The 27,574-nt window shown below is 42.2% G+C and overlaps 1 protein-coding gene across 11 annotated transcripts in view; it reads left to right on the top strand.

Moving 5' to 3' along the window:
- Positions 1-27,574, top strand: part of ARHGEF12 (Rho guanine nucleotide exchange factor 12) — a 99,166-nt gene that overhangs the window by 25,175 nt on the left and 46,417 nt on the right. For 6 of the 11 annotated variants that reach the window (XM_008164532.4, XM_042851888.2, XM_042851887.2 and 3 more), the window contains exons 2-6: positions 12,856-12,879; positions 13,673-13,761; positions 15,372-15,428; positions 26,079-26,177; positions 26,707-26,756. In XM_008164532.4, coding sequence (XP_008162754.2) covers positions 12,856-12,879; positions 13,673-13,761; positions 15,372-15,428; positions 26,079-26,177; positions 26,707-26,756 — 319 coding nt within the window. Of the gene's footprint in view, positions 1-10,296; positions 10,340-12,855; positions 12,880-13,672; positions 13,762-15,371; positions 15,429-26,078; positions 26,178-26,706; positions 26,757-27,574 lie in introns of those variants that run through there. The other 5 variants (XM_008164533.4, XM_042851889.2, XM_042851891.2 and 2 more) reach the window with 2 other exon arrangements.

Raw genomic sequence — 27,574 nt, 5'->3', positions numbered from 1 at the left:
ACCATTTTAGAGGAGGAGATGATGTTTTAAATATTTTCCTATAATATTTCCATTTTTGTGTTTATAATCGGGTCTGGTTTTATTGAAAACAAAAGCAGCAATGGAAGAGAGCTGAGCTGACTGTCTGTTCAGGGCAGTGCTGCTGGTACAGAATTCATACAGCATTAATCTGAATAATTTTACCATTTATTCAGTGTGTAATGTCAGCACCATGATGTGTATGAAGACACTACTGTCTTGCTTTGTGATGGCGTTGGGAGGTTCATTGCATCCATTTGAGCATATCTATTAATGTATGGATGTTGGGATTAGATGTGAAGGGTGAAGATGGTGTGAAAAACACATCACTGCGTTTCCTTTGATGGACTATGCTATAAAAGAGGCACTCAGCTTCTGTCCAGAAAGGGAACTTCCTAGAAAGGCAATGTTTTAGGTGGCCCTGGCATGAAGAGGCAGCTCTGAGAAGTACTGGGACATGATCCTGAATGTTGTTGCAAGCTCTGCTCTCACTGAAGTCAGTGAGAGTTGAGAATACTTACCACTGCACTGGGCCTTTAAGGATTAAGTGCTGAGGACTAATGTATTCTGCCAAGCTTGAATTGAAACTTGAAGCAGACACTGCGATTTTTAAATGGTTTGATTATCTCCATCCTGCTGACACGAGACTTGAGGAATGTAACTGCTCCCACCTCTCGACAGCTGGTATATTTCTCAGGAATAAGGCTTTCTTTTAAGATGGCTTCACAGGAGAATTTGGGGTGGAGGGGAGGGAATATTCATATAAAAATGTCCTAAGAAGTATAATGGTTATACCTCTGGTGATACGTTGTTGTCACATGCTTTCTGAGCATCCCAAAGGATGTTACTATAACCTCATGGCTTTATTATTGAACTAGACGGGTTTCTCTATTTTCCCCCTTCCCAACTCACAATCGAAGACACTGGACTTGATCCTGCAGTGAAGCCAGAACCTGTGTTTGATCTAGTTTCTGACAGTAGTTTGTCATAGATTCAGCACTGAAACTTCTCTGTAAGAACAAATTGAAGGGGAATATGAAATACGAGGGAGCACAGCCTTGCTTAAATACACTTGGAGAAATTGCACTCTTCACGCATGCAGTATGCTGTGCGTCATTTGCTTCTTGGCTTCTAGCTCAGGCTGCATATCAGTGGTGTGGAAGATAGAAGGTTTGCATATTATGTGCATTTGTTTTGGTTCCTTTGGGTTTGTAGGTGCTATACAAAAATATAAGATACCAGGGAGAGCCACTATTGTCTTTATAGTTAAGATTGAAATTAGTTTTACAGCATAAGCTTGGTGGGGTGTGGTCCCCCCCCCCCACACACACACCCTACTTTATTTCCCTTTGCCAGAGCTAAGAGAATCTGTCTGAAACGTCTCATGTGATCTTGTGCCAGGGTAGAAATTTTTCTGGAAAGTCTTGAAGCAAATAGTATGAGACGTTAGCGGGATTAAAAAAAAGAGATGTAATTCACTTCTGATTTTTTTTTCTTGGTTTATATCTCAAATGTTGTGGCTTACAAATGACAGTCTCGTTTATTCTGTCTCCCTCAGTGGTTGCATCTGTGCTAGCCAACTTTGTAGCATTAACTCACCACCAATGCAATTTCACCAGTAGTAGAATGGGCTGCAAATCAAGATGTATCAGAAGCCTTCTACAATTGTCAGTAACTTGGACCCAGTAGAGTGGAAGCTGTAGATAGGACTGAAGTGTTACTACCCACACTGTAGGTTAAAGAGCACTGTGGTCATGATTCCCAAGACTGTCTAAGCTGTAGATTCTGCTGGTGGAGCAGTATGTGTCCAGTTTGAGCATTGGCCAGCTAAACCCAGGGTTGTGAGTTCAATCCTTGAGGGGGCCACTTAGGGATCTGGGGCAAAATCAGCACTTGGTCCTGCTAGTGAAGGTAGGGGGCTGATCTCAATGACGTTTCAGGGTCCCTTCCAGTTCTATGAGATAGGTATATCTCTATATATTGGGGAGGGATAGCTCAGTGATTTGAGCATTGGCCTGCTAATCCCAGGGTTGTGAGTTCAATCCTTGAGGGGACCATTTAGGGATCTGGGGCAAAAATCTGTCTGGGGATTGGTCCTGCTTTGAGCAGGGGGTTGGACTAGATGACCTTCTGAGGTGCCTTCCAACTTTGATATTCTATGATTCTATGATTGGGGCTTGGGCATGGTGGAGGATGCATTTTACTTTGGTTGCCCTTTGGCTGAAAAGAGGCAGTCCCAGGTTGGCTGGCACAAAAATTCTGATGTGCCAGCAGGTACTAGACCAATAACCTACATTAACTGTTGGAACAAACTGCTAAGAGAAGTGATGGATTCTCCATCATTTGATGTCTTCAAATTAAGACTTGGATGACTTTTGTCAAACATAGGCTGTGGGGTTCAGTACAAGAGTAACTGGAGGAAATTCTGTGGTCTGTCACAGGAGGTCAGACAGTATGAGCTAATGGTCCCTTCTGGCCTTGAAACTTGACTCTCTGAATTAAGGTGTCATTGAGCTACTTTACACTATTTTTGTCAAAGTTCCCAAACCAAAGGAAATGTTCCAGTCAAATGTCTGAATTAAGCTGTAGTTAAATTAGATGTGCATTTATAATCGCAAAGGGGGAAAAACAACTTATTAAAATACTGGTTTTTATTTTTAGAAAACTTTATCTGAAAGACAATAAATACAAAGATAAAGTCACACTTTGAAAATGGAAAATATATAAATATTACTATAATTTGGCAACCTTGGGAAATGGTGTTTGTGTATAATCCAGTGTCTAGATATAGGATAGGGGAAATAGAGCTGAGTCTCGTATGTCAGCGAGCTTTCTGAGCTGAAAAATCCCTGTGCATAGGAGCATAATGCTGCTCCCATTGAAATTCATTGCAAAACTCCCATGAATTTCAGTGGGAGCAAGCTAGGGTTGCCAGGCATCCAGTTTTGGACCAGAACACCTGGTTGAAAAGGGGCCTGGTGGATCTGGTCAGTACTGCTGACAGGGCTGCTAAAAGTCTAGTTGGTGGGGCTAAGGCAGGCTCCCTGCCTGCCTGCCCTGGCTCTGTGCAGCTCCTGGAAGCAGCGACATGTCTCTGCGGCCCCTAGGCACAGGGGTGGCCTGCAGGTGAGACTCCTGCGCAGCGCCCCCATGGCTAAGCCTACACCTGTGGGCTGCAGGGACATGTTGCCACTTCTGGGAGCCACCTGAGGTAAGCACCACCTGGAGCCTGAGCCCCACCCCATAGCCTGTACCCTGAGCCGGAGCTATCAACCCCTCCCGCACTCCAACGCCCTGCCCCAGCCAGGTGTAAATGAGCGAGGGTGGGGGAGACCGAGTGACCGAGGGAGGGGGGAATAGAGTGAACAGGGGGTGGGGCCTCAGAAAAGGGGCGGGGTCATGCACACAGGGCAAGGGTGTTCGGTTTTCTGCAGTCAAAGTTGGCAACCGTAAGCAAGACTGGTCTGTTAGTTGCTGCTCTGAGTGTACCCATTCTTGGGTAACAGACTCAGTTCCTCACTGGTGGCTAGAACTTTCGTATAGGACAGATGTGATGAATGAGTCTGTAGAGTGTACTGTCTGTGTGTGGTATATCTATATATACCAACTACCTAATGAGATGTGTATTCAGAGACAGATTTTCAAAGGGGCTTCAGACTTGCTTCTACCTTTGTGCACACAATCACAAAAGCAAAATTTGGTATTTGGAGACAGTGTATAGAAAATTTGGCTTCCAAAATATGGGGTATTACATGTGACATGTTTTCTCCTTCCAACCCATGTCTTTGCTATTTTAAAAGCTGTCTTCACTTGCTGCTAGTCTACCACAGCCACAAATAAGATACAGCATTAATAAGGAAACTAGGCTGTCTCTCTAATGCAACACGAAAGCTGCATGATACACTGAGGCAACATGACTGATCTCCAAGCCCTTGTGCATGTGTTGGGTGGAAGCAAATCCCATGGCATTTGAACATGTTAATTTCCAATGGTTGGTTTAGCAGAATAAAACTGACTGGCATAGTGTTTTTGTTCCTGTGTATGTGTGTAGGTAGGTGTAGGCTGGGTGCTGGTGTGAGAGTAGCAGAGGAGTGTTTCCTGTGAGCCAGCTTCCTATTGCTATTATTGTCAGGCAAAGCAAACATTTAATTTCAACGGTAATTAACCTGCTTTTCTAAACTGTAGCTAACTTGGACTGCCTGGCCCTGTCATCTAAAGGAACTTAGTTGCTTTGTGGTCTTTGTGCAGTGGGGCCATCTGTGGTTGTAGAAATAATTTAAAAATTTCTTATTATTGGATACTGGAGGGAGAAAAATGCAACACAAGGTACTGGTTGCGTTCCTGAGAGGTGTAAATTGGGCTTTTCCCCACAAGCAGAAACTCATGGTGCCAAGAAGCAGTGCAAATGGAAAAAGGCTTTTTTCAGAGCTTTTCTAATAGGACCAAACCGCATACTATAGAATTGACTTCTGGTGTTAAGAGGTAAGTGCGAATATGAATTCTGTAGGTCTGAGAATCTTTGCCTAAGAAAGCACAGCCTTCACTCCTGGATTTGAAGGGCTTGGCCCTCTTATCTTACTGGTTCAATATGCAATGCAATGGATGCATACAGCAAATGGGCAATTTTTGTGGATGCTTGCCCTCCAGTTCACAGTGGCATAACATCTGTCTTGGCTACAACAATTTCTTTCAGGTAAAGTAATTTTAAGAAAGTAGTTGTCCTTTTTTGAAAATAATTGATCATGTGTGTTTAATTCATTTTTGTCACCCCCTTCCATCTGTGTTCTCTCTTCCCCCCTCCCCCCCCCGAAAAAAGGTGAGCCAGTCACCCGTGACTGGTTACCCCGTTGCACATGCTGGGGTTAGGCTCCACAGACTGGTGGTAGTCCATGGACCACAGTTTGGGAGCCTCTGCTCCAGAATGATTTCAGAATAGTTTTGCTGTGGGTCTCTGATGTATCATTTCCCCTAGATGAACCTGACACTGTTGCTTGAATCTCTTGTTTTCAGGCTTCATTTATAAAGCCTCAGGGATGAGGGAAAACTGAGGAGTTTGTTACATTACTATCTCTTGTATTTTGTAGTTATGGTTTGTGTTCTGTATAGCTGTTCCTACCCAATAGTGCAGATACTAGACAATAGTTGTCCTTGTGCTAGTAAAGGACTGTAACTTCAAGTCCTGTAGATGGGGGAACTGTAATGCTTCTAAACCTTGGAAGTCAGGCGCTCGTGGAAGAACAGTATTTGGTGCTGAAAATGTTTTGTCTGATTAAAATGTCCCCTCCCATTAGCAGAATTTCTACAGTGACTAAAAGCTCTCTCGCAGGGTCCTGGCTTCAGCAGCAGAACAGCACAAAGGCCACATTGAGAATAGCTGCTGGGGAAACCCTCCTTCCTTGCCTGCCCTGTAAATGCAGTTCTTTCTCCGTGAAAAGCCCTGACATCAGCTCTTGGAAAAATCCAAACGCTTGTGTCATGGAACAGAGTTGAGGCACTTGGCTGGTGTGGTACTGAATGGCTGAACTGTGGATGAAACTTCACTAGAGATGCTTTTCCCTTCCCCTCCCCTAACCCATACTGCTCTGAGAAACATTAACCCACACTTTGGAAAGCTGCCCAAATAGAAGAGACTAAGAACAGTTGCAAAACTGCAATAAGTTATCAGTATTTTCTGGACACCCACCCCTCCACTAGCCTCTCTCTCCTTCTCCATGTGTTATACACCTCTTCTAGAGCTGAATACATCTATCTATACTGTTATTTCCCAAAGCTGGCAAAAGATATGCCACCAGCATTGTTAGTATCTTTCATATAGCTCCTGGTGTGGAAACCAAGGCATTGTTTTCTTTTTACATTAAGTTCTTGAAGAGCACTGATGCCTCCCTTCTGTTCTTTCATCCTTTTTTTTTTTTTTTCTTTTTCTTTTTTGCCTGTTCTATTTCCCCCCCCCCCCCCCCCAGCCCCTCCCCATATCTCCTGGCAGCTGCAGAGAGAGAGCTTGCCAAGGTCTGGGGCACTGCTGCACAGCAATGAACATTCCCACCCCCAGCGTGCGCCAGTTTAACCACTTTTCCAAAGTTGCCAGCAGCATTGTTTTTGAAAATCCCAAATGTTCTGAGCCTACTTATCAGAGACTATACCTCCCTGTAGTGGTAGGGTGCTTTTGCTAGTACTGGTGTTGGGACTTTTCCCGGGGGGACTCCCCACCTTTTGGGAATCTCTCCTTTTTTGATGATCCATCGGAGACCGTCATGTAGCTTTCAAGGCTCTGAGGAAGGTAGATTTATTTATTGCCTTTAACTTTTGATTGATTTTTTGCTTATTTCATTCCTGCCAGTTTTGCTGCCAAAACAATACTAGCATCCATTGGTAGAGTCTCTTTAACTTTACTCATAATGGGCATTTCAGGAAAGCTATTGTGGGATTTTTATAGTTTGCCTGTCACTATGATGGTGAGGTGCTTATTTTTGAAACTTAAAAATGCATAAACTACCCTCAGCGGCATAACATGAAAAGATCGCTGCAGCACTCCACAGGAATGTTACCATATTAAAGCAAAACACAGTGGAATCTAGAACTAAAAATATTATGAGCTAAATCCTGAGTTCTTTACTGGCTTTTTACTTGGGCAAAACTCCCTTTGGAGCTGATGGGATCATGTGGGGGAAGAGTATTGTGTGGGGTCAGCACTAGGGGACTGAACTAGACCGGCTTTCCGGCCTTCTTCAGTCATTAGTTTCCGATGTTCCTGCATTGAAGGTGAAGATTAGATCCATTCACAGAACTGTCAGTAATCTAAAGCTAATAATGCCATGAGCAATTCTTCCATGAGTCATTCTGTCAGCTGTGGCTGCTGCTCTGAACTCCTACTAAAATAACATGGATGTTTTTCTTGATCACCCAGTTCAGTTTCCCTCCCCCTTACCGCAAGTGTACCAGAGCTCTATATGGCTGCAAGCTTATAGTGTACCAGAGCTCTATATGGCTGCAAGGGGTCCTAGCAATGTGTACCACTTGGCCACCCTTTCTAGCTCAGTTTCTTCTCTGCAGCCTGCATTTGGAAACCCCTTGTCCTGAAGGGCTGTCAGATTTTGTTCAGGAGAGGACTTCATGGTTTCCACAACTCTAAGCAGAGCACAACGTTTTGTTGGTGATGGTGGCAAAGGGGACACTGCACCTAGGAAACTGATCTTTAAATGGATACATTCTAAGCCATAGATGGTTTCTGCACTGGGTCAGCGGTGTCTAGTGAAAGTAACCTAGATAAGCTGATATGGTCACAGCAGGGGTTTGTGGGTAGTGCATTGAAATGCCATATTTCTCTCTGCATTCTCTCTTGGTTTCTAATAGCTGGCCACTTTCCACATCTGCATTTCTCTCTGTCCGCCTGTCATTTGCAATCTCATCAGTTCCTCTTACTCAGCCATCCCTCTTGTACAGAACATGTTCACCCAACTTTGTTGTGACAGAGGACTGCCTGAAGCTGTATGTTAAGGTCATAATGGTGCTGCTGTAGTTCAGGTCGTGTGGGCACTATCCTGTAAGCCTCGTCTTCTCGGGGCTTTGAAATTCAACAAACAAATGCCTTCCTCAGTTTAGAGAGTGTGTGTAAAATGTGAGAATAGCACAAATCTTTGTTTTGTTTCTGAAAAATGACTATGAAATGGCATCAGTCTTCCATATTTGTTATAGCTCAAAGACTCCAGTTCAGATGTGGTCAGTTTACAAGTTAAAATACAGCTTTTTCCTGACCACCAGCACTGTATACTTGATCTGGGGTCTGAGAGTCAAATTTGAAGTGTCTGACGAAGTTACACAAGTAATAAAGATGGTGCAGGCTGTTCAGTGGTCTGGCATGGGTGTGTGAGAGTCAAATTTAGTCTAGCTGTTAAATCTTAATGATCAGATCTGCTCGTGCATACATGAGCCAGAACAGAATCCAGCTCCATCTCTGAGCTGCGGTTGCTCTGCAGAACTAAATGGAAAAGAGAGCACGAAAAACTTACTGTTTTGTTACTAAAGTCAGCAGATGCGACTCCTAAATATGTACAGAGATCCCATTATTGACTAATAATACCCAGTGATAACCTGCTTTTGGGTACCAAGGTGCCATTTTAAGTAGCCTTTTTTTAGAGCAGAACAACTCTTGGAGTTGTTTGTTTTTTCTTCCCTTTTCTCTTTCGGCACTTTTTCCATGAGAAAAAGTAAGATGGCTTTATGATTTCTTTTCTCCCCCCTCCTCTTCCTGTTTAGGGTTCTGCAAAAAGCAACTTTTTTCTAAATGACTACTATTAAGTAACCATAATGCTTTCAATGCTACTATTCCTCTCCTAATTAAAGATTATTTCTGTCAAGCAAGCAGTTTTTGCTCATCCCTGTTGAGCAAATTTCATGTTATAAATTACTCACACCAGCACAAGCTGTAATAATTTTGATTGCAATCCTGCAAGCAATAACTTACACACAAGCTTAACTTTAAGCATGTGCGTAGGCTGAGTGAAGTAAATGAGGCTAAAGTTATGCAAATACATATGTTTTTCTAAGTTTGGGGCCCAAGTTTGAATCAAAATATTTTTCTTTCATCAGTTTTTGAGAAAGCAGGTACTAAAATCTTGCTAGAAATCAAGCCGGAATAAAACCCGACATGGTTCTCTGAACAATGTGCTATTTATGGCCTGATATATTTTCAACCTTCAGGGCTAGAATGGAATGCTTTGTACTGTTGGAAAGCTGGGAATCCTTCCTAGCCCTGGTGTGTTTTGACACACACAATCTTAAAACTATTATTTTTCTCTTGGCTTAGGTGGTGCTTTTTAGGCTCTGGTCCAATGCAGAGAGTGTGTGTGTGTAAGTGAGGGAGATACTTTGGAGCAGTGTAATTTTCAGTCTCTAGTATTGCAGGTTGTGTATTTTTGTTCAAATTGCTCATTACTGAACTTATTTAACTTAACATACTTATGACTGATAAAGGCATCCTTTTAATAGTCTGACGCGTTAAGTCAAATAAATCAAGTGATTTTAAATGACTTGAAAATGAAATTTGATATAGCTCTTAATCACTTCTGGTATTTGGGAGTCATAGAGGGCAGAACGACTAGTTTGAAAATGTGCTGATGCACAACGGCACTTCAGACAAAATGTCCACAAAGGTTTTTTATCAGTCAGATTTGGAGTTGAATCTCAGCCTGCAGTGGGTTTGCAGTGGTAGGTGAAATGCACAATCTACTGTGTTATTTGGGTACAAGGGGGTGAGTTCAAGGTGAGCTTTCAGCACTACCTCTAAACAACTTTTTGGCTTTTGTAGGATGAAGGGTGAACATCAAATAAAAATTGAGTTAAGTATGTGAACACTTGCTGAATACCTGCACACTGTGGTGGGCATCTGGCAGAGAAATAAGGTTATATTAATCACTTAGTGCTTTATCTTTTTCTCTCAGTTAAGCACCATTCCTCCCTATTTCCCTGAAAGAGAAATCTTTCTGATGCTTCCTGGTGCATGTTTGAAGGTACCTCAGAGTGCAAGAAAATCAGATATTTCAAATCGTACTGCGTCATGTGGCAGCTCTGTCTGCATCGTTCTGGAATCTCTTTTGATGTACTTTCAATATACATCATTTCTCAGTCTAATTTCTTATACTGTGCCTATTACCATAGTAAAGAAGTGATTTGGTCTTTAAGCATGGAAGGATATCTTCAGCAAACCAAGAAATGCTAGGAGTTATTCACAGTGGGAGCATGTGGGAAAAGTAGAAACTTAGCCTGTGCTGAATGCTCCCCAGTCTGATTACTGAATGTCTTAAACTCCGCAGATTTCTTTCATCCCTTAATTTCTGTGGGTCTGTAATTCAGTGGTCTGGAACTACTTCAGGGCTTGTTCAGAGTTGTTCTATATAAGGGAGCTTATCTCTGGTTCAGCTCTAACACAAAGACCCAAGTTCCTATGCAGTCCTGGTTTGTTAGCTTGACTAGACACTTCTGCTTCTGAAGTAAAGTTCAGTAATTCAAGGCAGCAATGCAGTGATTGTACATTGGAGGAATGAACTTTGAGGTCTCCTCATCTCTCCCTGTATTTCTAGAGTATTTGCTGGGTACTCGTAGGCTTGTGAGAGGCTTCACTGTGATCATAACCTGTTGCCTGTCCTGCTTCCCTCCCCCCTCTCTCTTTGAGAGAAAAAAGAAACTCAGGAAATTGGCTTGCAGCCAGTGGCTGGGGAGCTTCCGGGAATCTATCCCAGAATCCTTCTGGAACAGTGCACCCCTTGACGCATGCGGCATTGTTCTGGAGAGTGGAGTTTTCATGAGGGAAAGACAGAGGCTAAAGGTGAGAAACACTGTGGTCGTGCGATCCCAGGATTAGTGCTGAAACCCACGGAAAAGAAACCAATCTGCTTTCTTCTCTGGCAGCAATTCTGCCAGGACGAGCAGGCCCATTGTAAAGGCTGGATAATAATCGCTTGTCATATAGGAAAGCTCTGAGGCTTGGACCCTGCCTGATTCAGCAAGGTGTTTAAACACATGCCTAACTTTTAAGTGCATCAGCTGTTCCACTGACTTCAATGTGCTTGAAGTTAAGCTTGTACTTAAGAACTTTGCTGAATCAGGGCCTTAATTAATGATAGGAAAACCCTGAATACATGCTTATGGACTTCTTTTGAAAACAACCAAATTGTAGCATAGCACTTTACATTACTAAAACTCAATTTACTTTCCTCATTTATGCTGTTAGGCGGAGGATAGAGAAGTGCAAAAAATAAAACCGTAAAAGAGCTAGTTTTATTTTGCTTTGTAATCTATTTCGCTTTCTGGCTGCACTAGTATGATGTTACAACGTTTTGAGTTGGAAACACTGTAAGGGAAAACTGTTTTCATATAAATGTTTCTATTTAATATTAGGTTTTGCAAAACGCATTCTAACAATGTAAATTTGGGTGCCTCAGCTATCAGATGCCACTCAAATAATTGACACACCCTGTGATACTATAAGTTCTTGTAAGAGAAATTATTATTGCATCAGGCTTTGGGAAGCTAATGGTTTGCCCCTCCTGCTCTTCCCTAGATCCACTGTCCGCTCATTCTACTGTTGAGTCAGACCCTTTGTTATTGCAGCTCAGTTTATCACTGAATCTGTAGGACTAGGTTAGATTTAGCTGCCTGAAACACCTGTGGGAGGGTGAACTGTCCAGGTGGAGCAGAATGGGGAGAGGTTGGGCTGGGGAAGCATTTCTTATTTTGTCCTTTCAGATAGGACACAGTGGTTAAATTTTAAGCAAGGGATCTCCTGAACCTTTTGGGGAAGGAGAAGCCAATGTTGCATTCTCAGTGTTTAGATCTTCACAGCCTCTTATTTGGATTTGTTGCTGTATTTACAGCCAGTGTGTTTGGTTTGGTGTATGTATGTCTTTTTAATGGAAAATGTGCTCCTTTTGGAGAGTTGTAATTTCAGTTTTTCTTCTCCTGTCACCCTTTTGTGGGAAGGGATGGATTTGTTTATAGCAGTGTGCTTGAGTAGAGGATTGGCACAGGTGGTGAGCATTTTGTGTGTGTACATCTTTTATGTGGGTTCCTTTCACCTGAAGAGAGGGATTAGGTGAGTGATAAGATCAGGTTGAATTTAATTACCATTTTAAAGTAATTGTGGTGATGTCACAGGTGTGTAAAGGCACCACTTCTGTTTAGGCCACAAGAGATGCATTTGGTATTGGGCAGAAAGCAGGTGGTCAACTGCTTTTTTCCTTAGGAAACAGAAAACTTTAAGCATGAAACAGCTTGTAAATAGTCATTTTGTGTGGGGAGACTCCTTGCTAGTCCAGAAAACCATTTGGGTAAGGAGGTTGATTCTGAATGTGGCCCAGTCAGTCAGTTTGATGGGCTCAGGGTTCTTCAACTTGCTTATTGAGTCTGAGGTTGGAAATGCTAGTCTTTAATAAAAATCTATTAGATAAAACAAAATCAGTTAAGTGTTGCCTTCCAGTTTTTATTTGATTACATTTTCCTTCTTTAATTGTCATCTTTTCCTTTCTTCTGTTGCTGTGTGGAAAACTCAGACAAAACAGGAAAAACCGACTCTACGTTAAGTGCTGTCAAATGCACAAAGCAAACAAATGGGGGGGGGGGGGAAAGAGGAAAATATTTACCTCTAATCTTTCATTTATTGTAATCCTAAGTGTTACTAGTAACAACAGAGAAAAATAATTTAGGACAAAATGTAACCTTAAATGATCTATGTCCATTTTACTATACTACTTTTCACTTCTGTACTGCTTTCCAGACACGAATCTAAGAGCACTTGACAAACAGTATTGAATTTAGCCTCCTAAAACTGCTGAGAGTTCAGGAAATATTATTACCATTTTGCAGATACAGAAGCTGAGGCACATAGAAGTTAAGTTACATGCTAAAGGTCACATGTGGGAATTGAGTGGCAGTGCTAGGAACAGAATCTCTAGGTCTCCTGATTGCTTTGCCTCATTGTCTAAATTGCTGATTTCCACCCTTTCCTCTCCTTTTATGAGAAGATGCTCTGGGAGGTATGGTGTTTATTGATAAGAAAATGGGCCTGGGGTACTGGATTCAAGGGTTTTAACCCCAGATCTGCCATTGGCTAGCTGTGAGACCTTGGGTAAATGTTAAACTTCCTTTAGTTCAGTTTACCCAACTGTAAAATGAGCATAGTGAAGGCTCAAAGAGGGAGTTATGTTGTTCAATTAGCAAGGTAAAGGACTTGGGGATCGTCTTACGAAAGGCAGACGTCTTACAGACATGTAGAATGTCTTTATTAACGTTAACTATGATATTAAGAAGCAAAATGTATTTCACTACACTTTCTTTTTTTTTCAGGTTTCCTCTCAAAAAACCTACAAGGTAAGATAATGGGGTTTTGGTTGCCTACTGTACTGCAAGCTTCAAGATGACATTTTTGCACTATAAAATTACTTTAAAAAATATTTGGAGCAGTGTCCATAGCTCACTTAAGTAAATGAAGTGCACAAATTGGTCTGTGGTTATACAGAAGGTCAGACTAGATGGTGACAGTGGTCCCTTCTGGCCTTGGAATCAGTGGAACTGAGTGCTCAAAATATAGCTGGTGACATTTATAGTGCATGGTTTAGTGTTACCATTTGCAGTTTCTGTAGCATTTTTGCTATGCACACCAACTGAACTTCTTTGGGATTTGAGATGGTCCTAGAAGAATATGACTCTAGGGTCGAGCCTGATACACAAACTCTTGCTGCATGAAGGCTTTTTGTTTTAAATCTTTGTCTCCATTTTGAAATGATGTTTTAAGGCAGGGTTGGGGGAACTGATGATTTTTGGATGCTCTTTTGCCCCTTTGTAAATTATAAACTGGCTTCATTTTTAAAGTGCAATTTGGCAAATTATTACATGACCAATAACCTTAATTGTTTTTAACGCTTGGAAAGGTAAAAGGTTAAATGCACTGTTTATCTGAGGGAGAGAAAATTTCTTCTCCCCTTCAGATTTTGGTGTCTATCTTTGAATGTTAACTTAAATATTGCTTCATGTCTTCTCAGTATTGTTTGTTTGTTTGTTTGTTTTTAACTGAGGCTACTTGCAGTTTCTTTGTAAAGTTTTAGCTATAACCGGCGGTCCTGTGGTGAAGTGATCCAAAATCAGTTGCTTTTGTTTGACATAGGCATGGCAGCATTCTGAGCAGAGAGACTCCAGCTGACAAGAAACAGAAGGTTGAACGCTGCAGTAGTGCACACGACTTCGATCCGACAGGTAAAGGCTTCAAAACTTCCCAGATGAGAGTGCAGGATTTAAAAGTTATTGGGGGTTGGAGTAAATGAGCGCTAATAGGCGTAATGTTCAGGAGCGATTGTTCTCTATTTGATTGCAAAGCTTTTTTTCCTTTTCAATATTATACCCAGACTTTGCAGCAAAGGTGGGTGACTGAATTTGGCATGACCTTGCACAAGGTGGCTTTCATCTGTGCAAAAATAAATCTAGACTAGTAACCCCAGTAAATGACCTAAATTGTGTGGTGTTTTTAAGAAATAAAATAAATAGCCCAAATGTTCAGGAAGCAAATATTTTAGCTTGTGGCTGGTCTTACTTGGTGGAGGAAATGCGAATATGTAAAAGGTCGTGTGGTCACAGCAGCAACTGACTTCCAGTCCCAGTGGGTTTTGAACCTTCTCTGCATCCTTAAGGATGAAGCTGCACTCTCAAGAACTCAAATTTTTAAATAAAACTTAATTTTGATGGACGTGGTGTCAATTTTTTTTCTGTTTCCTCCTCTTTCTATGCCCTTCTGTGAAATCTGGACCATCTTTGTTAGTTTCAGAGTCTAATGCTGTCTTGGGCACTGGACTGCATGCAAAGATTATTTCCTCTCCCCCTAAACCACTAACCCAGTGACTGCTGTGTGTTCTTAAAACTGTCTCACAGGCTCTTGCGTGTAAGCCTGCTGGTCCCATGCAGTGTGTTTCTCATGTTTGTGCACCCTGGTCCTGCTATTCCCTAGGGACTGTGGAACAGGTCAGAGTAGAATCTGAAGTTTGTAGACTGGGATATGAAGGAAGTGTTCTTGCACAGAGTGGATCAAGCTACTGTTTGCAAACCATGTTGTTGTAACGTTTCTGCCACTAGCTGCGTGGTTCCTTTCTAGTGTGCAGAACAAATACATTTAAAATGGGCTTCTAATGTGCACTTTTCCAGGGGTGGTGGGAATTGAATGAGTATCTCAATTCTCTTTAGGGTTAGGTAAAAGTAAAATATTTTGATTTGGGTTGCGTGGGAGAAGGTCACAGGATTTTGAACTTCAGGTTTAGAATTTGACTGCCTGGAAAGCAAAGCAGATGATCCTGGGACCTTTTAATCCCAGTACCCATTCTCTTGCTTTTAAGGGCTGTTGCTCTGCCCTACCATTAATGTATCTGTGGTCTAGTCTGGTAGATAAACTCTTTATTCTAGCCTCCATAACACTCATGCCTTTCTAAAGATGGATTCCAAGCATTGTGCACCTTCATCTATGCAAGCTGTCTTATGGTAAAGATGATTGATCTGGGGTCTGTATGCCCCCAAGACTTTTATCTAGAGTAACTTCTCCAATTCACTTGTTGGCATAGGAGAGAACTTGGTTTATTTCACTTTGTCTTCTGTGATGGACCCTCCCAGTGTGAGTTTACCCGTGTTGTTCACACTTGCATTATTCACACTTATTCCAAGTGTTATCACCTATGTGTTGTTCATACCCTATTTGTGTTTTGCACGATTTAACCTGATCATAGAAATCATTCTGTTTTTTTCCTTGAAGTTTTTTTTTCTCATGTTTGGTCTCCATATTTTCTATATCTCTCTCTTTCTCCTTTTCTCCTGCTCTTGTGCAGATAGCTCCTCCAAGAAGACAAAGTCTAGCTCGGAGGAGAGTAGATCCGAGACGTATGGTAAGCTAAAGCAGCCACTCCAGCCTTGCACCTTTCCTGTCTGCTCCATGCTTTCTGCCTGTGCACCCGAGGCCTTTGCCTTTTACTTGCTCTGCATGGCTTGCTTTGCAGCAGGGAGAGGGAAGCTGGGTTTTTAATGTGGTTTAGATGTGCAAGCATGTAACCGCTGGATAATAACCCATGTGTAGGAAGTGTAGACTGTCTTCTATATTCTCCTGTCTTCTGTTACCAGTTGGGAAAACTTGCTGGACTTGCTGTGTTTGGAGAATCTCTTTACCACCAAATAGTCATGGCGGTGTATCAACACACTTAAGTTAGACTGGACTCTACAGCGTGTGGTGCTGATGCAGAACTGTCTGCATCTTGTTTTAACCATGAAAGTTGAGCTGGCTGGGATAGCAGGATTTTTTTAATGATTTGCAGTTTCACTTTTTCAGTTTCATAAAATGGAGAAACAGTTCTTCATAAATCCCTTGCATGGGTTTGGCAGGGGATTTAACTATCTAGATAGTTATGCAAAATGATCCCATTAATTTTATTTTGGTGAAAACATTCACTCTATTTGCTTCATTCTGGTAAGGTCGCATCCCTTGAATTCCCATCTTGCTGCACCCTTGTGTTCTCTGGGTCTTCAGGCCAATGTAAATCAGCACATGATTCTGCCAGGAAAAGCTCACCCCTTCTTATATTTCCCAGTTCACCCCCGAGATGTGCCATGACAGTATCTTTCAAGGAAGCCCATTCATCACATAGTCCATGGTTGCTCATCTTTCCCTTCTAGCCTCCCTCAGGAGTGCTTCCCTTTGGACTGTGTCCTCCCCTCCACCTGCAGAGTATGCTTGTGGCTTGTGGTGTTAGCACTCCTAAAGAGATCGGTAGTCAAAAGGTAAGCTGGGCTTACAGCTGGTATGAATCTGAGACCTATAGGGATGGTAGACTATCAGTCTGTCACCGACCTAGCTGAGGCTGTGTAGTGGACAGTCACCCGACTGTGATAAGTGGACCAACCTTTGGATCCTGCATGCTTCCAAGTGAGTTGGAGCTGCCCAGGAAAAGCACTGTCTCTAGCTCTGAGCCTGTAGGGAATACTTCTGGGTGCAGACTCCCTACCTGAAATCCTTCCTTGGGACTTGGCTTTCTGCAGTGCAATTGCCCTAGTCCCGAGAGCAGTACCAAGACTTTCCAAACCTCAGAGTTGCTTATGCATGCCCCCACAGAGTTTCCCCTCCTGTGGCTGCTCCGATTTGTAATTTAACTTTTTGGGGACATATGGTAGGCAAAGTAAGGAACACAGGCTTTGCACAGGAATTTCTTCAATGCACTCTTACTTCAGTCTTGGCAGGAGAGTTACAGATCTAGGCAAAACAAACGCCAGAAAACAATCCCTCTTTCCCACTCCCACTCCAAAAGTCCTTGGGGAAAAGGTATGCCCCTCCTGCCACCATCCTCCCTGTCTCTTGTTTTTGGAAATTGACACACGCTCTAAGCAAAGGAGCCAGTCCCTTTAAAAGAAGTCGGAGACACCTTTTCAGTTCTTCCACTGAGGATTTTCCATGTTCTGACCTCTCACTATTTGCTTTCAGGCAGAGGTCGCTAAGTCAGTGGCTCTACCAGTAGCAATCCTAGTGTCCTGTCAGGTTAGAACTGTCCAGTGTTGATGGCCTTGTTTCAGCTTCCCAGACAGTCTGTTTCTGCTACCAAAAAGGGGATTCTGATACACACTGAAAGTTAAAATCATAAATATTTCCCAAAACAAAAAATTTATAAGTTTGAGACAAATTTATTCCCCAGATTGCTACACCACCTTCCTTAGGGATCTGAAGCTGGTCTTGAGAGAGTATGGGCTGTTTGGATGCAGCTGGAAGCTGATGTTGGGTCAGGCCTGCTCTGCTGTAGCTGTATGCACATCTTCCATCTCCAGAAGGAACAAGCAAATTACTTGCCTGAAGGCCAAACATAAGCATTTTAGAATGTTTCAGCTGACAAACTAATACTGTGGAACCCTTTACCAATTCCTAGCTAGCCAGGGCTTCTCCATAGTGAACGCTGGCTAGCTAGTGACTCGGCAGCCATGCTGGCCGTATCCAAATACCTTGAACCTCAACTAACTTTTGTCTAAAGCTGCTTAACCATCACATAGTCAGACTGTTCCCTGTTAATTACAGGAAATGTTTGGTATGCCTAGTGGAATGTATCTGTGTTTATACTACTTGCTCACTCTGTACAATGTCCTGGCTTTTCATGTCTTCATAGAGAAAGATGACTTCCTGACTTAAGCCTTTACTTCCGCCAAAATTTCCTGCAGATGTTCTGTCTGTGGCCAGGAGCTAGGCGAACAGTTTCCAGTCCTCCTTCCTTTCCAGTGGCCTTTTGCTGTGTTGGACCTCACCCTACCTTCTCTCTTCTTTCTCTACCTTCCCCAGCCCTGTGATACGTGTGGAGAAGCCTGCTGTTTGCTTTGGATGGGACCAAACTTTAAGAGCCTACAAGCAGAAATACTGAACTAATATTTTTTTTGTTAATGCGGTCTCTGGCTTGCCATTGGGCACTTAGTAATAGCAATCTCTTGAGTGGCAACAGGAAAATGAGGTGCGTCTTTCATATATGTGTGTGTTTTTTGTAACTCTTGAAATTCTTATTTGAAGTAGCAATAAGCCAAGAGTCCTTGAGCAGCTCTCTTCAGTGGGTTGGGGAATTAGGCAGGCAACACCATTCTCATGACTAGAAATTGATTGTGATAGAGCTAACTTAAAATGTTTTGACTTTCTGCTTCATAAATCCGACTACCCTTCTCCTGTCTGTGTATTCAGGGAAGTTGTGAAAGATTCCCGGTGTGGTCTGAGAACTGTATCCTAGTACTGTTCAGTGCCATTATAATGCAGCTGAATCTTTTGGCGCATCTCTTATGTCTTTCATGGAGTGTAATTTTAGTCATGTAAACTGCTTTTAGATAGAAAATTACCAATCAGGATCTTGGGCTCCATGCCAGCTAGCTTAGCCAATTTTTCAGTTAGTTTGTGGCAAATAGCTTTTGTGATCACGGGAATTCTCTTTACATCCTTTAATTTTTTTCTTCCACAAAATCTTTTCTTGTACATTTAAGGACATGGGCGTTTTTGCAGGTCATTGCTCCATACGGCAGACTAGACCCACTGAGTATTAATTTTCTCATTCCCACTCTTAGGATGTGAAGGTGGTTTCATTTAATTTTCTTTTGAAAATAGAGTTTCTATCCTTATGTGCCTGATGGAGCCCTAGAGCATTCTTCTTTCTTCACTCTTCCTGTTTCGTTCACTTTAGTCCCTCCTATTTTTTTTATAGGTTTTTATGCAATGCTTGTCACCGGGCTATCTGAGCACCTTCCAGTTGTGTATTAAGCCACGTGACTACACATCTGTCTCGTCTTGTTTGTTTTTTTATCCTCTCCCCGAGGGAGAAGGGTGTGCAGTGGAGTGTCTTGTTTTGGTGGTGTCTTTTTAAAAAGTATTTATACAGTTGCTAGGTTTTCATTAGCGAAGGCAGGTCAAAGAAATGCACCTTGCACTAGGAGTGTAAATTTAATGAGATTTGTGATGGTCCCTGGATAGGTTCATTCCACAGTCCTAGACCATCCCTGGAGAAAATTCTGTCTCCTGCACAGACAAGCTTTACTCTTATCATCGAGAGTTCCGTTGTACCAAGGGAGCGTAATTGTCGACCACGGTCTGTCCCAAAGCTTGAGATTTTTTTCAGATATTCTGGGGCCAAGCCATGGAGTGCTTTGAACATAAGGACTGAGACCTTGAAACTTGATTCGATTCTATAGGAAGCCAGTGTAGGGAGCCATAAAGCCTTTGTGACTTTATGATACAGCTACTGTCTTTCCAGCCACTGAGGCCTTGAAAGGACACTTGGAAACCCCTCCTCATTGCACTTACAATGGCCAGAAATGGCTTGGAGTGTAATGGGGCACTCGGCCACAGGGGTTGAATGTGCTGTTTCCATGGAAGCAGATGCTCCTATTTGTAATGATTAAAAGTTCCAGGCCTGTATATAGTAAGGATATCCAGGCTAACATTGTGAATGGTGTTCAATGCCATTGATACCAAGTCTTATCAAGACATTGTATATTGCACTAACCTTTCCATGTGAGTTGGAGGAATGACTTCTGTTTCCTATTTAATGGAAGAATCTCTGAACAATTCTGATCTTGGAGTATTTGTGTCCTGTGGGACATTCCAACATTTGTTTTCATTGCAAAATTGGGACAAAAGGTTGACATTTCAAAATCTTGCATGGAAAGGAAATTCAGAATTTTTTGCCATTTTTGACTGAAACAAAACATTTAATCATTCCTGAGGTCAAAATGGTTGGTTTCGGTTTGAACTTACCTGAAACTTTGTTTCAAGTCTGTTCAATATAAAACTGCATTTTTTTCCACTGTGATGCATTGCATCATGGGAGTTGTAGCTCAGGAGCCTGATGCCCCCGTTTTCCCTTATGGGTCAAGTTCCATGATGCACCCAGCGACATGCGACTCCCATGAGCACCACTCAGTGTGAGGGAAATCGGCATTGCATTATGGAAGACGTAGTTTAGACTCCCATTCTTGCCTGTGGACTGGGCTTCCTGAAGGACTATTACAGCTCCTGTAAAGCAGTGTGCTGATAGGCAAATACAGTTTAATGTTATGTAGAACTGATTCAAAATGAAACTTTTTGGGTCCGTTCAAAAACTGAAATATTCAAAATTTGGAAAAATATTGATTTGCTGCTGACCCCTCTCGACCTTCATTTTCCATCAGAAAATTCCCAACCAGCTCGAGTAATAATTAACACTTCTATAAAACCGTACCCTCTTAAAGATCCCAAAACACTTTAGAGTTTCTCTAATGGATCAGACTCGCTGTTCCTGGGTGGTGAAATAGAGCTGTTCTGTTCCTGCAGTCTTTCACATGTGTAATAATGTGTAGGAGGGAAAATTAATTGTTCAAATGGTCAGAGGTCAAACACCCTTACAAGTACCATGAAATGTCAGTGACCATGAAAAGCTAGGACCTTGACTCTTCCTGTCGTCCAAAAGACCGCACCTCCAGAATCACAGCACTTCTTAGCATTGTAGTATTGGTCTGATAATGAATCGGAGGGAAAAGTGCCACCTACTGAATGGCTAGTGTCTAGGCTTTCCTTGGAACTCTCCATTTCTAATATATGGGCCGAGCTCAAACCTGCTTAACTAAAATATCTTCTTGAGATGATATGGCCTCAGGCCAAGAGCACAATAGGTTAGTGGGTTTTTTGTTTTTCTCCCTCCCCCCACTCCCATCCCATAATGGGTATGAGAGGGGATTTTTCTTAATTTTGTCCTTTTTTTTTTTTTTTTTTTTTTTTTTTTTTTAAACTGAAGTCCCCACTGGGAACTGCATAATATGAAATAAATACAGAAATTGCAGTTGAGGTGACACCTCTTCATTCCACAGCGCAGACTAATTTTCACTTCTTGCCCCTGCTGGCTTAGAGTGGGAATGAGATGGGTTGTTGAGGGATGCAAGGTGTTCTCTTGGTGATAAGTGTAATTATTGATCTATAGTACAACCTGGTCCTCTGCAGCCTCCATCTTTCCAGCCAAGTGAGGTCTTGGGACACCTTGACAAGCGTGGACTCATACTAAGGAAATAGAATCCTCAAGGATTGGAATGAATTCTATAAAGGCGGGCAAGATGACTGAAGGCTGCCACTTCATTATTAACTTGTCAGTGATAATTAACTTGCTGCTCTTTCTGTGTCGCACTAAATCTACAGACTCCACATAATCAAGGTGTGCTGTTCTAATATTTCATTACAACATTTCCATTATATTTCATGAATTTGTGATGCTAAGTCACAACAGTGCAACAGCTCCTTGAAAACAACCAGCAACACGTCTTGGGTGTGGTTTTTCATAACTCCGATCAGTCACGGTTCTCCAGATCATCAGTTGTATGCCACTGGATTAAGTATCCAATGCAAGATCCGATATTGTGGTGAGATCCCAGTTTCATAAGAACAGAGGTACAGAAGTCAAGAACAGAATACCGGTGTTTTCTTAGAACTCCCTAGTTGAGCTGTTTAAGTTTAATGTATTTTAGTTAATAGAAGTGAACAAATGACCAACTTTTACATGGTTATTCTTTCTCCCTGCCAGAGCAGAGTGAAACAGTGCAGTTGTCTTGCTCTTGTTCCCCTCCCTGGCACAGGCATAGAAATGGCTATACTGGGTTAGACAAGGCTAGTCCAGGATCCTTTCTGACAGTGACTAGAATGAGGTCTTTCAGAGGAAGGTGCAAGAAACCCCATAAAGAACGCTCATGGAATCAGTTCTTTGTTCCCAGCACATGTGGTATTGGTACCTTTTTGTCAGCTAGCTGGGATAGCCAGTACTCAAGGCGAAGACTCGAGTTCTGTTAATGTCAAACCCTACTTGGGGTTAGGGAAAGGATCAGGAGCACATGCCTTTGTGAATGGTTGTAGGGAGGAGATGGTGACTAATAAATTCTGACCGCTGTGGTCCTAATTAGACTCCTCTGCCATTCATCTGCTGGCTTGTTCTGTATCTATAAAATCCAAAGAAGACTATCTTGGGATGTAAATTACACATCAATAAGCAGCTCTCAGGTAGCGTATTACACTCCCTTACATATTACTCTGCATGTGGCACCAGGTTTAGTTGGTGAGAACTCCTCAATACAACCATCTCCAGTATTATTGATTTTAGAAATAAAACCAACCTCTGCAGGAAATAAAGGGGCAATGCATTGGCAGGACTATACTCTGCCTTTAAACTAGGAAGGTTCTTACTAGTAGAAAGACTACCTGAGGTCTTACTCATAAAATCTGAAGGTCTGGCAGCAGATTTTAACAAGAGCTGTTTGTTTGAAATAGCACATGTTCCCTCTCCTACACCCTGCCCTGGGGCATCATTCTTGTGAAGTGAGGCTTAGAGAAGATTGGTCACGTAGAGAAATTGGAGGTGAGGGAAAGAAAGGGATGTTCTTTCACTGAAGTAAATGAGGGGTGTAAAGCTTGGTGCTTATCTTTAGCCCCGCTTCTCATTCCCCCTTCTTGGTTCCATTCCATCAATTGGCTGCTTGTCACTAAGGAAAACATAAGGGCTTTGGCTTTACAGTGGGAGGGAAGGATTTGTTGCTAGAAGATTATGATGTGAGTAGAAGGCTTCGCTGGTTCCAGCACCACAGACCACACCGGGTGGAGCATGTTCTGATTTATGCTCCTCATTTACATTAGGATTAACTCCCAGTGAAGTTAGGATAGCTACGCTGATGTAGAAGTTGAGAGAGACCAGGATCAGGTCCAAGGTTTCCTTCACACCCTACTACCACTTATCCTTTCAAACAAAATTCCTTTTGGGATCATATTTTCATCGCCCTATTTATTCCTTCCCTTCTTCCCTCCCCACAAGAAATATCCACAGTGTAGATCACTGAATGATGCTGGAAAAGAAACTCCTATTCCCCCCACTGGCTCCCTGTAGAAGAGTTTTGCCTGGTGTTGCTGCATAAATGAGCAAGTAGAATGAATGATTGGAAATAAGGATGGCCCTTTGTTTTGTTAGCTGGTAGAGTGTAAAATGCTTTAAAGATTATTTCTTTGTATTGCACTAAGTGCCAAAGTCCCCCATCAAAGTAGGGCCCTATTGTGCTATGCATTGTACGAACATTCACAGAAACGCACTTTCCACCGCAGAGACTACGTAGTCTAATGCAAAGAGCTGCTAGTTTATTATTTATTATTTATATATTCACTAATAAGGGTGGTGGGTAGCTCAGAGGATTGGCTATGGGATAAGGGATATGGAACCTTTGACTGCGAGAGCACAAGTTTGATGAAGCTCGTCTCTTTAGTAATCTAAAGTTGTTCAGTGGAGTGTATAAAGCGAGTTTGGTTCTCAATGCACAGGTGTCTTTATCAGAGACCCTTGCCACAATTAGCATGAATTGGTACCAAGAGCAGAGAACTTGGACTGAATGAGCCACTTACTACTTTCACAGGTGAGAGGGATCTGGTTCTTCTTGATTCCATTTCCAAGAGAACACTGGATTCTATAACACTTTACCTCCACAAAATGCTGTACAAATGTAAACAAATTAATCTCTGCAGCTGTATTTCTAAATCTGCAGACGGGATATAAATTAAAGCACAGCGAAAGTAGGTGACTTGCCCTAGGTCTTGTGGCAAATTGAAGGAAGAGCAGAGATTAGAACTTCCTAGCTTTTGGCCCTGTGCTTTGATCACAGGATCACTCTGCCACGCAGTGGGAAATGGGATATTACTAGTTTCTGAGTGCTGGTAGGCCAAAATAGACATGGCTCTTGTCTTTGCTGCTATTGCCCTGTCTCTGCCTTGTTGAATAACCCCATGGGATTCTTCAGCTCCAGAGGGAGGGTAGTTTGTTTGCAGAGAGGCATGAAACAGGGAAAGAACAGGATAAAGGATATTTAGATTACTTAGATGTATTTAAGTCGGCATAACCTGATGAAGTTCATGCTAGGGTACCTAAGGAACTAGGTGAAGCAATGTCAAAACGGTTAGTAATTATCTGTGAGAACTCAAGGAGGATACGTGAGGACCCAAAGGGCTGGAGAATGGCAAACATAGTGCCTATATTTAAAAAGGGGAACAAAGAGAACCTAGAGAATTATAGACTGTCAGCGTAACTTTTGATACCTGGAAAGATACTGGAACGAATTATTAAACAATCAGTTTGTAAATGGAGGATAATAAGGTTATAAGGAGTAGCCATCATGGATTTGTCAAGAACAAATCATGCCAAAGGAACCTAATTCTTTCTTTGACAGGGTTGCTGGCCTAGTGGATTGGGGGAAGCAGTAGATATGATATATCTTGATTTTTAGTAAGGCTTTTCACACAGTCCTACATTCTCGTAAGCAAAGTAGGGAGATGGAGCCTAGATGAAATTACTATAAAGTGGATGCACAACTGGTTGAAAGACCATACTTAATAGAGTAGTTACACTCTACCGGTTTGATAGCTAACCATTGGTATCTAGTGGGGTCCTGCAGGAGTCAGATCTGGGTCTGGTACTATTCAGTATTTTTATGAATTATTCGGACAATGGAGTGGAGAGTATATCTTCATAACGTGCCAATGGGGTTACAAGCACTTCGGAGAACAGGATTAGAATTCATAAAGACCTTGACAAATTGGAGAATTGATCTGAAATCAGCAAGATGTAACTTAATAAAGACAAGTGCAAAGTACTTCACTTAGGAGAGAAAAATCAAATGTGCACCTACAGAATGGGGAATACCTGGCTGGGTGAGTGGTAGTACTGCTGAAAAGGATCTGGGGGTTAGGAGGGATCACAAATTGAATGAGTCAACTATTAGCAAAAAGGGCTACTATTCTGGAGTGTATTAAGGGACATGTTGTATGTAAGACATGGGAGGTAATTGTCACGCTCTGCTCGGCACTGGTGAGGCCTCAGCTGGAGTACTGTGTCTGATTCTAGGCGCCAGGCTTTAGGAAAGATGTGGACAAATTGGAGAGAGTCCAGAGGAGAGCAACGAAAACGATAAAAGGTTTAGAAAATCAGACCTGTGAGGAGAAGTTGGAAACAAAATAAAACTGAGCGTGTTTAGTCTTGAGAAAAGAAGACTGAAGGGGGGGAAACCTGGTAAGTTTTCAAAAATGTTAAGGGCTGATACAGAGAGGATGGTGATCAATTGTTCTCTGCGTTCACTGAAGGTAGGACAAGAGGTAATGGGCTTAATCTGCGTCAAGGAAGATTAGGTTAGACATTAGAAAAAACATTCTAATTAGAAGGATAGTTAAGTTCTGGAATAGGCTACCAAGGGAAGTTGTGGAATCTCCATCGTTTTCAGGATTTTTAAAACATGTTGGACAAACACTTGTCAGGGATGGTTTAGGTCAGTGGTTTTCAAAGTCTCCATTTGCAGCCCTCCCCCAAAAATGTTGAATGGAAGTGCAGACCCCTTTGGAAATTTTAGATATAGTCTGCAGACCTGCAGGGGTCTGCGGGACCACCGGTTGAAAACCACTGCTCTAGGTTTATTTGCTCCTGCCTTAACATGGGGGGAAGGATTAGATGACTCCTTGAAGGTTCCTTCCTGCCCTATGTTTCTATGAAGACTTGTTTGTGCTGTAAACTTTTACAAATCAAATCTGCTGACTTTAGTTTGAGCTATCTGTATTTTTCGTGTGTGTTAATTTGGTCATATGTAAATATATTTGGTACTGTTTGTTTGCCAGGTGCCTAGAGAATTATCGTAGATACAGGTGGTGTACAGAGAATTATTGGGGTGGGGAGAAGGCGATTGTGCACAATGATTCATGTTCATAGTTGCTTTTCTTAAAGGTCGCTTTTACCTCCAGTCTCGTCTGATGTGCCAGAGCTGTCTGCATCTCTGCTATATATCTCTGTGTCGTGTAACCAATTCAGTGAGCTTGACCTGTCTTGACATACTTATCTGTTTCTGGACTGATGCCCTATTTGTGTCTTCTAGTACAGGTTTCATTCAGTGCTTTGCGGTGTTCTAGCAGAATAAGCTTCTGGACTGATGCAGAGCTTGTGTCGTTTTGTATTTTTTCCCCTCTCTCTCTCTTCTCCCCTTTCCCCACCTTACTTGTGCAGGTCTCGTTCAGCGCTGCGTTATCATCCAGCGGGATGAAAATGGATTTGGGCTGACAGTTAGTGGAGACAATCCAGTCTTTGTGCAGTCAGTCAAAGAAGGTAAGCTAACTTGCTAAATATGCTAGCAGACAGCAGTCCACAGGGCTTCTGTCTAGGGCAGGGGAAGCATGTGAGAGGGGAAGGGAGAAGATTCGAATAGTAATCCTCCAGGGCAAGGAGCTGTAGCCATCACAGATGGATGATCAGATGCATGAGGACAAGGGTAGCATTGCATTGCTGGATTGCATGGGGCCTCCCCTCTCCAGTGTCTGAACTAATCAGAAGCAGTTTCATATCCTGTGCAGGCCAGGAAATAAACGAGGTCTGTGTTTATAAGGTTGTGGGATTGTGATCATGATGTGTCACCTGCAATGTGAAACCATAACTCCTGGAATCTGGAGACTCATGAGATTGTAATCTGTGGATACCTGGGTTCTGGGGGAGTTGAGAGGGGGCTAGGGCAAGTATGAGAGGAATGGTTTTTGCACAGGGTTAGAAAGAGGATGACGTTTCTCTAGTCACTGAAATGGAAAATTACTGGAAGCAGAAATAGATACAATTGTAAATGACTAATTCTCTCCTCCTCTAGATGGAGCAGCCATGCGGGCTGGAGTGCAGACAGGTGATCGAATCATCAAGGTAAGGGTGCTTTAGTGTTTTCAGTGAAATGGATCACGTGCATTAGAGAAATGTGCAGTTCAGTGGTCCCCATTAAAACATCTGCATTTGTCAAAAGTTAATAGCAGTTACTACTATATACTAGATCTAGGAAATCCTCTATTTCCTTATTTCACTGATAGCCAGTAACTGTGTAATGTCTGTTGGCAGATGATAATTTTTTAATGGAGATTACTCTCATTTCAGAATGTCCCCTGCAAGCTTATGTGCCTCAAATGGTTCAAATTTCACATACATAGAAAGGCCAATAAATGTGGCAAGAGGGAGAGCCAATGGTACTTAGCTGTAAATTGGAACACACTTTTTGATTTCCCCATGTATCCTAAATCCATGCTCCCTTTTGGTATCAAACAAATAAGAAACCTAGGTATTGGCTGTGAAATTCTCCAGGGAACCAGTGCAAAAAATCCTACCTCCATTGAAGTCAATGGCAAAACTCCCACTGACTCTGATCCAGTTGGGATTTCACCCCAAGTGAATTAACTAGTGAGTTAAATGAGCCAAGGCTAGATTTTTACTGTACTTCCCTGCTATTTTCTTCACCTAGATTTGCTCTGGTGCACTGGGCTTCTGCTTCCCTGTGCATGAGATTCATCAGCATAGAGGAAGCATCATATTTCTCCTTTCAAACCAATGCTGCATTTTTAACAAGTTTATATTGAGAGGGAGGGCTTATCAGATTTTCTCTGTAGTGTGGCATCCAAAGGTGGGAGTATCCGGTTAGTACATTAAAGGGCATGAAGAAAGTGAGAGCAAACATAGGTCTAGTTGCTTCTCTC

The sequence above is a fragment of the Chrysemys picta genome, chromosome 16 (assembly GCF_011386835.1).
Source record: "Chrysemys picta bellii isolate R12L10 chromosome 16, ASM1138683v2, whole genome shotgun sequence".
NCBI lineage: Eukaryota > Metazoa > Chordata > Testudines > Emydidae > Chrysemys > Chrysemys picta.
Note: the sequence above shows the minus strand (reverse complement) of the source record. Positions and strands in the feature narration are given on the sequence as shown.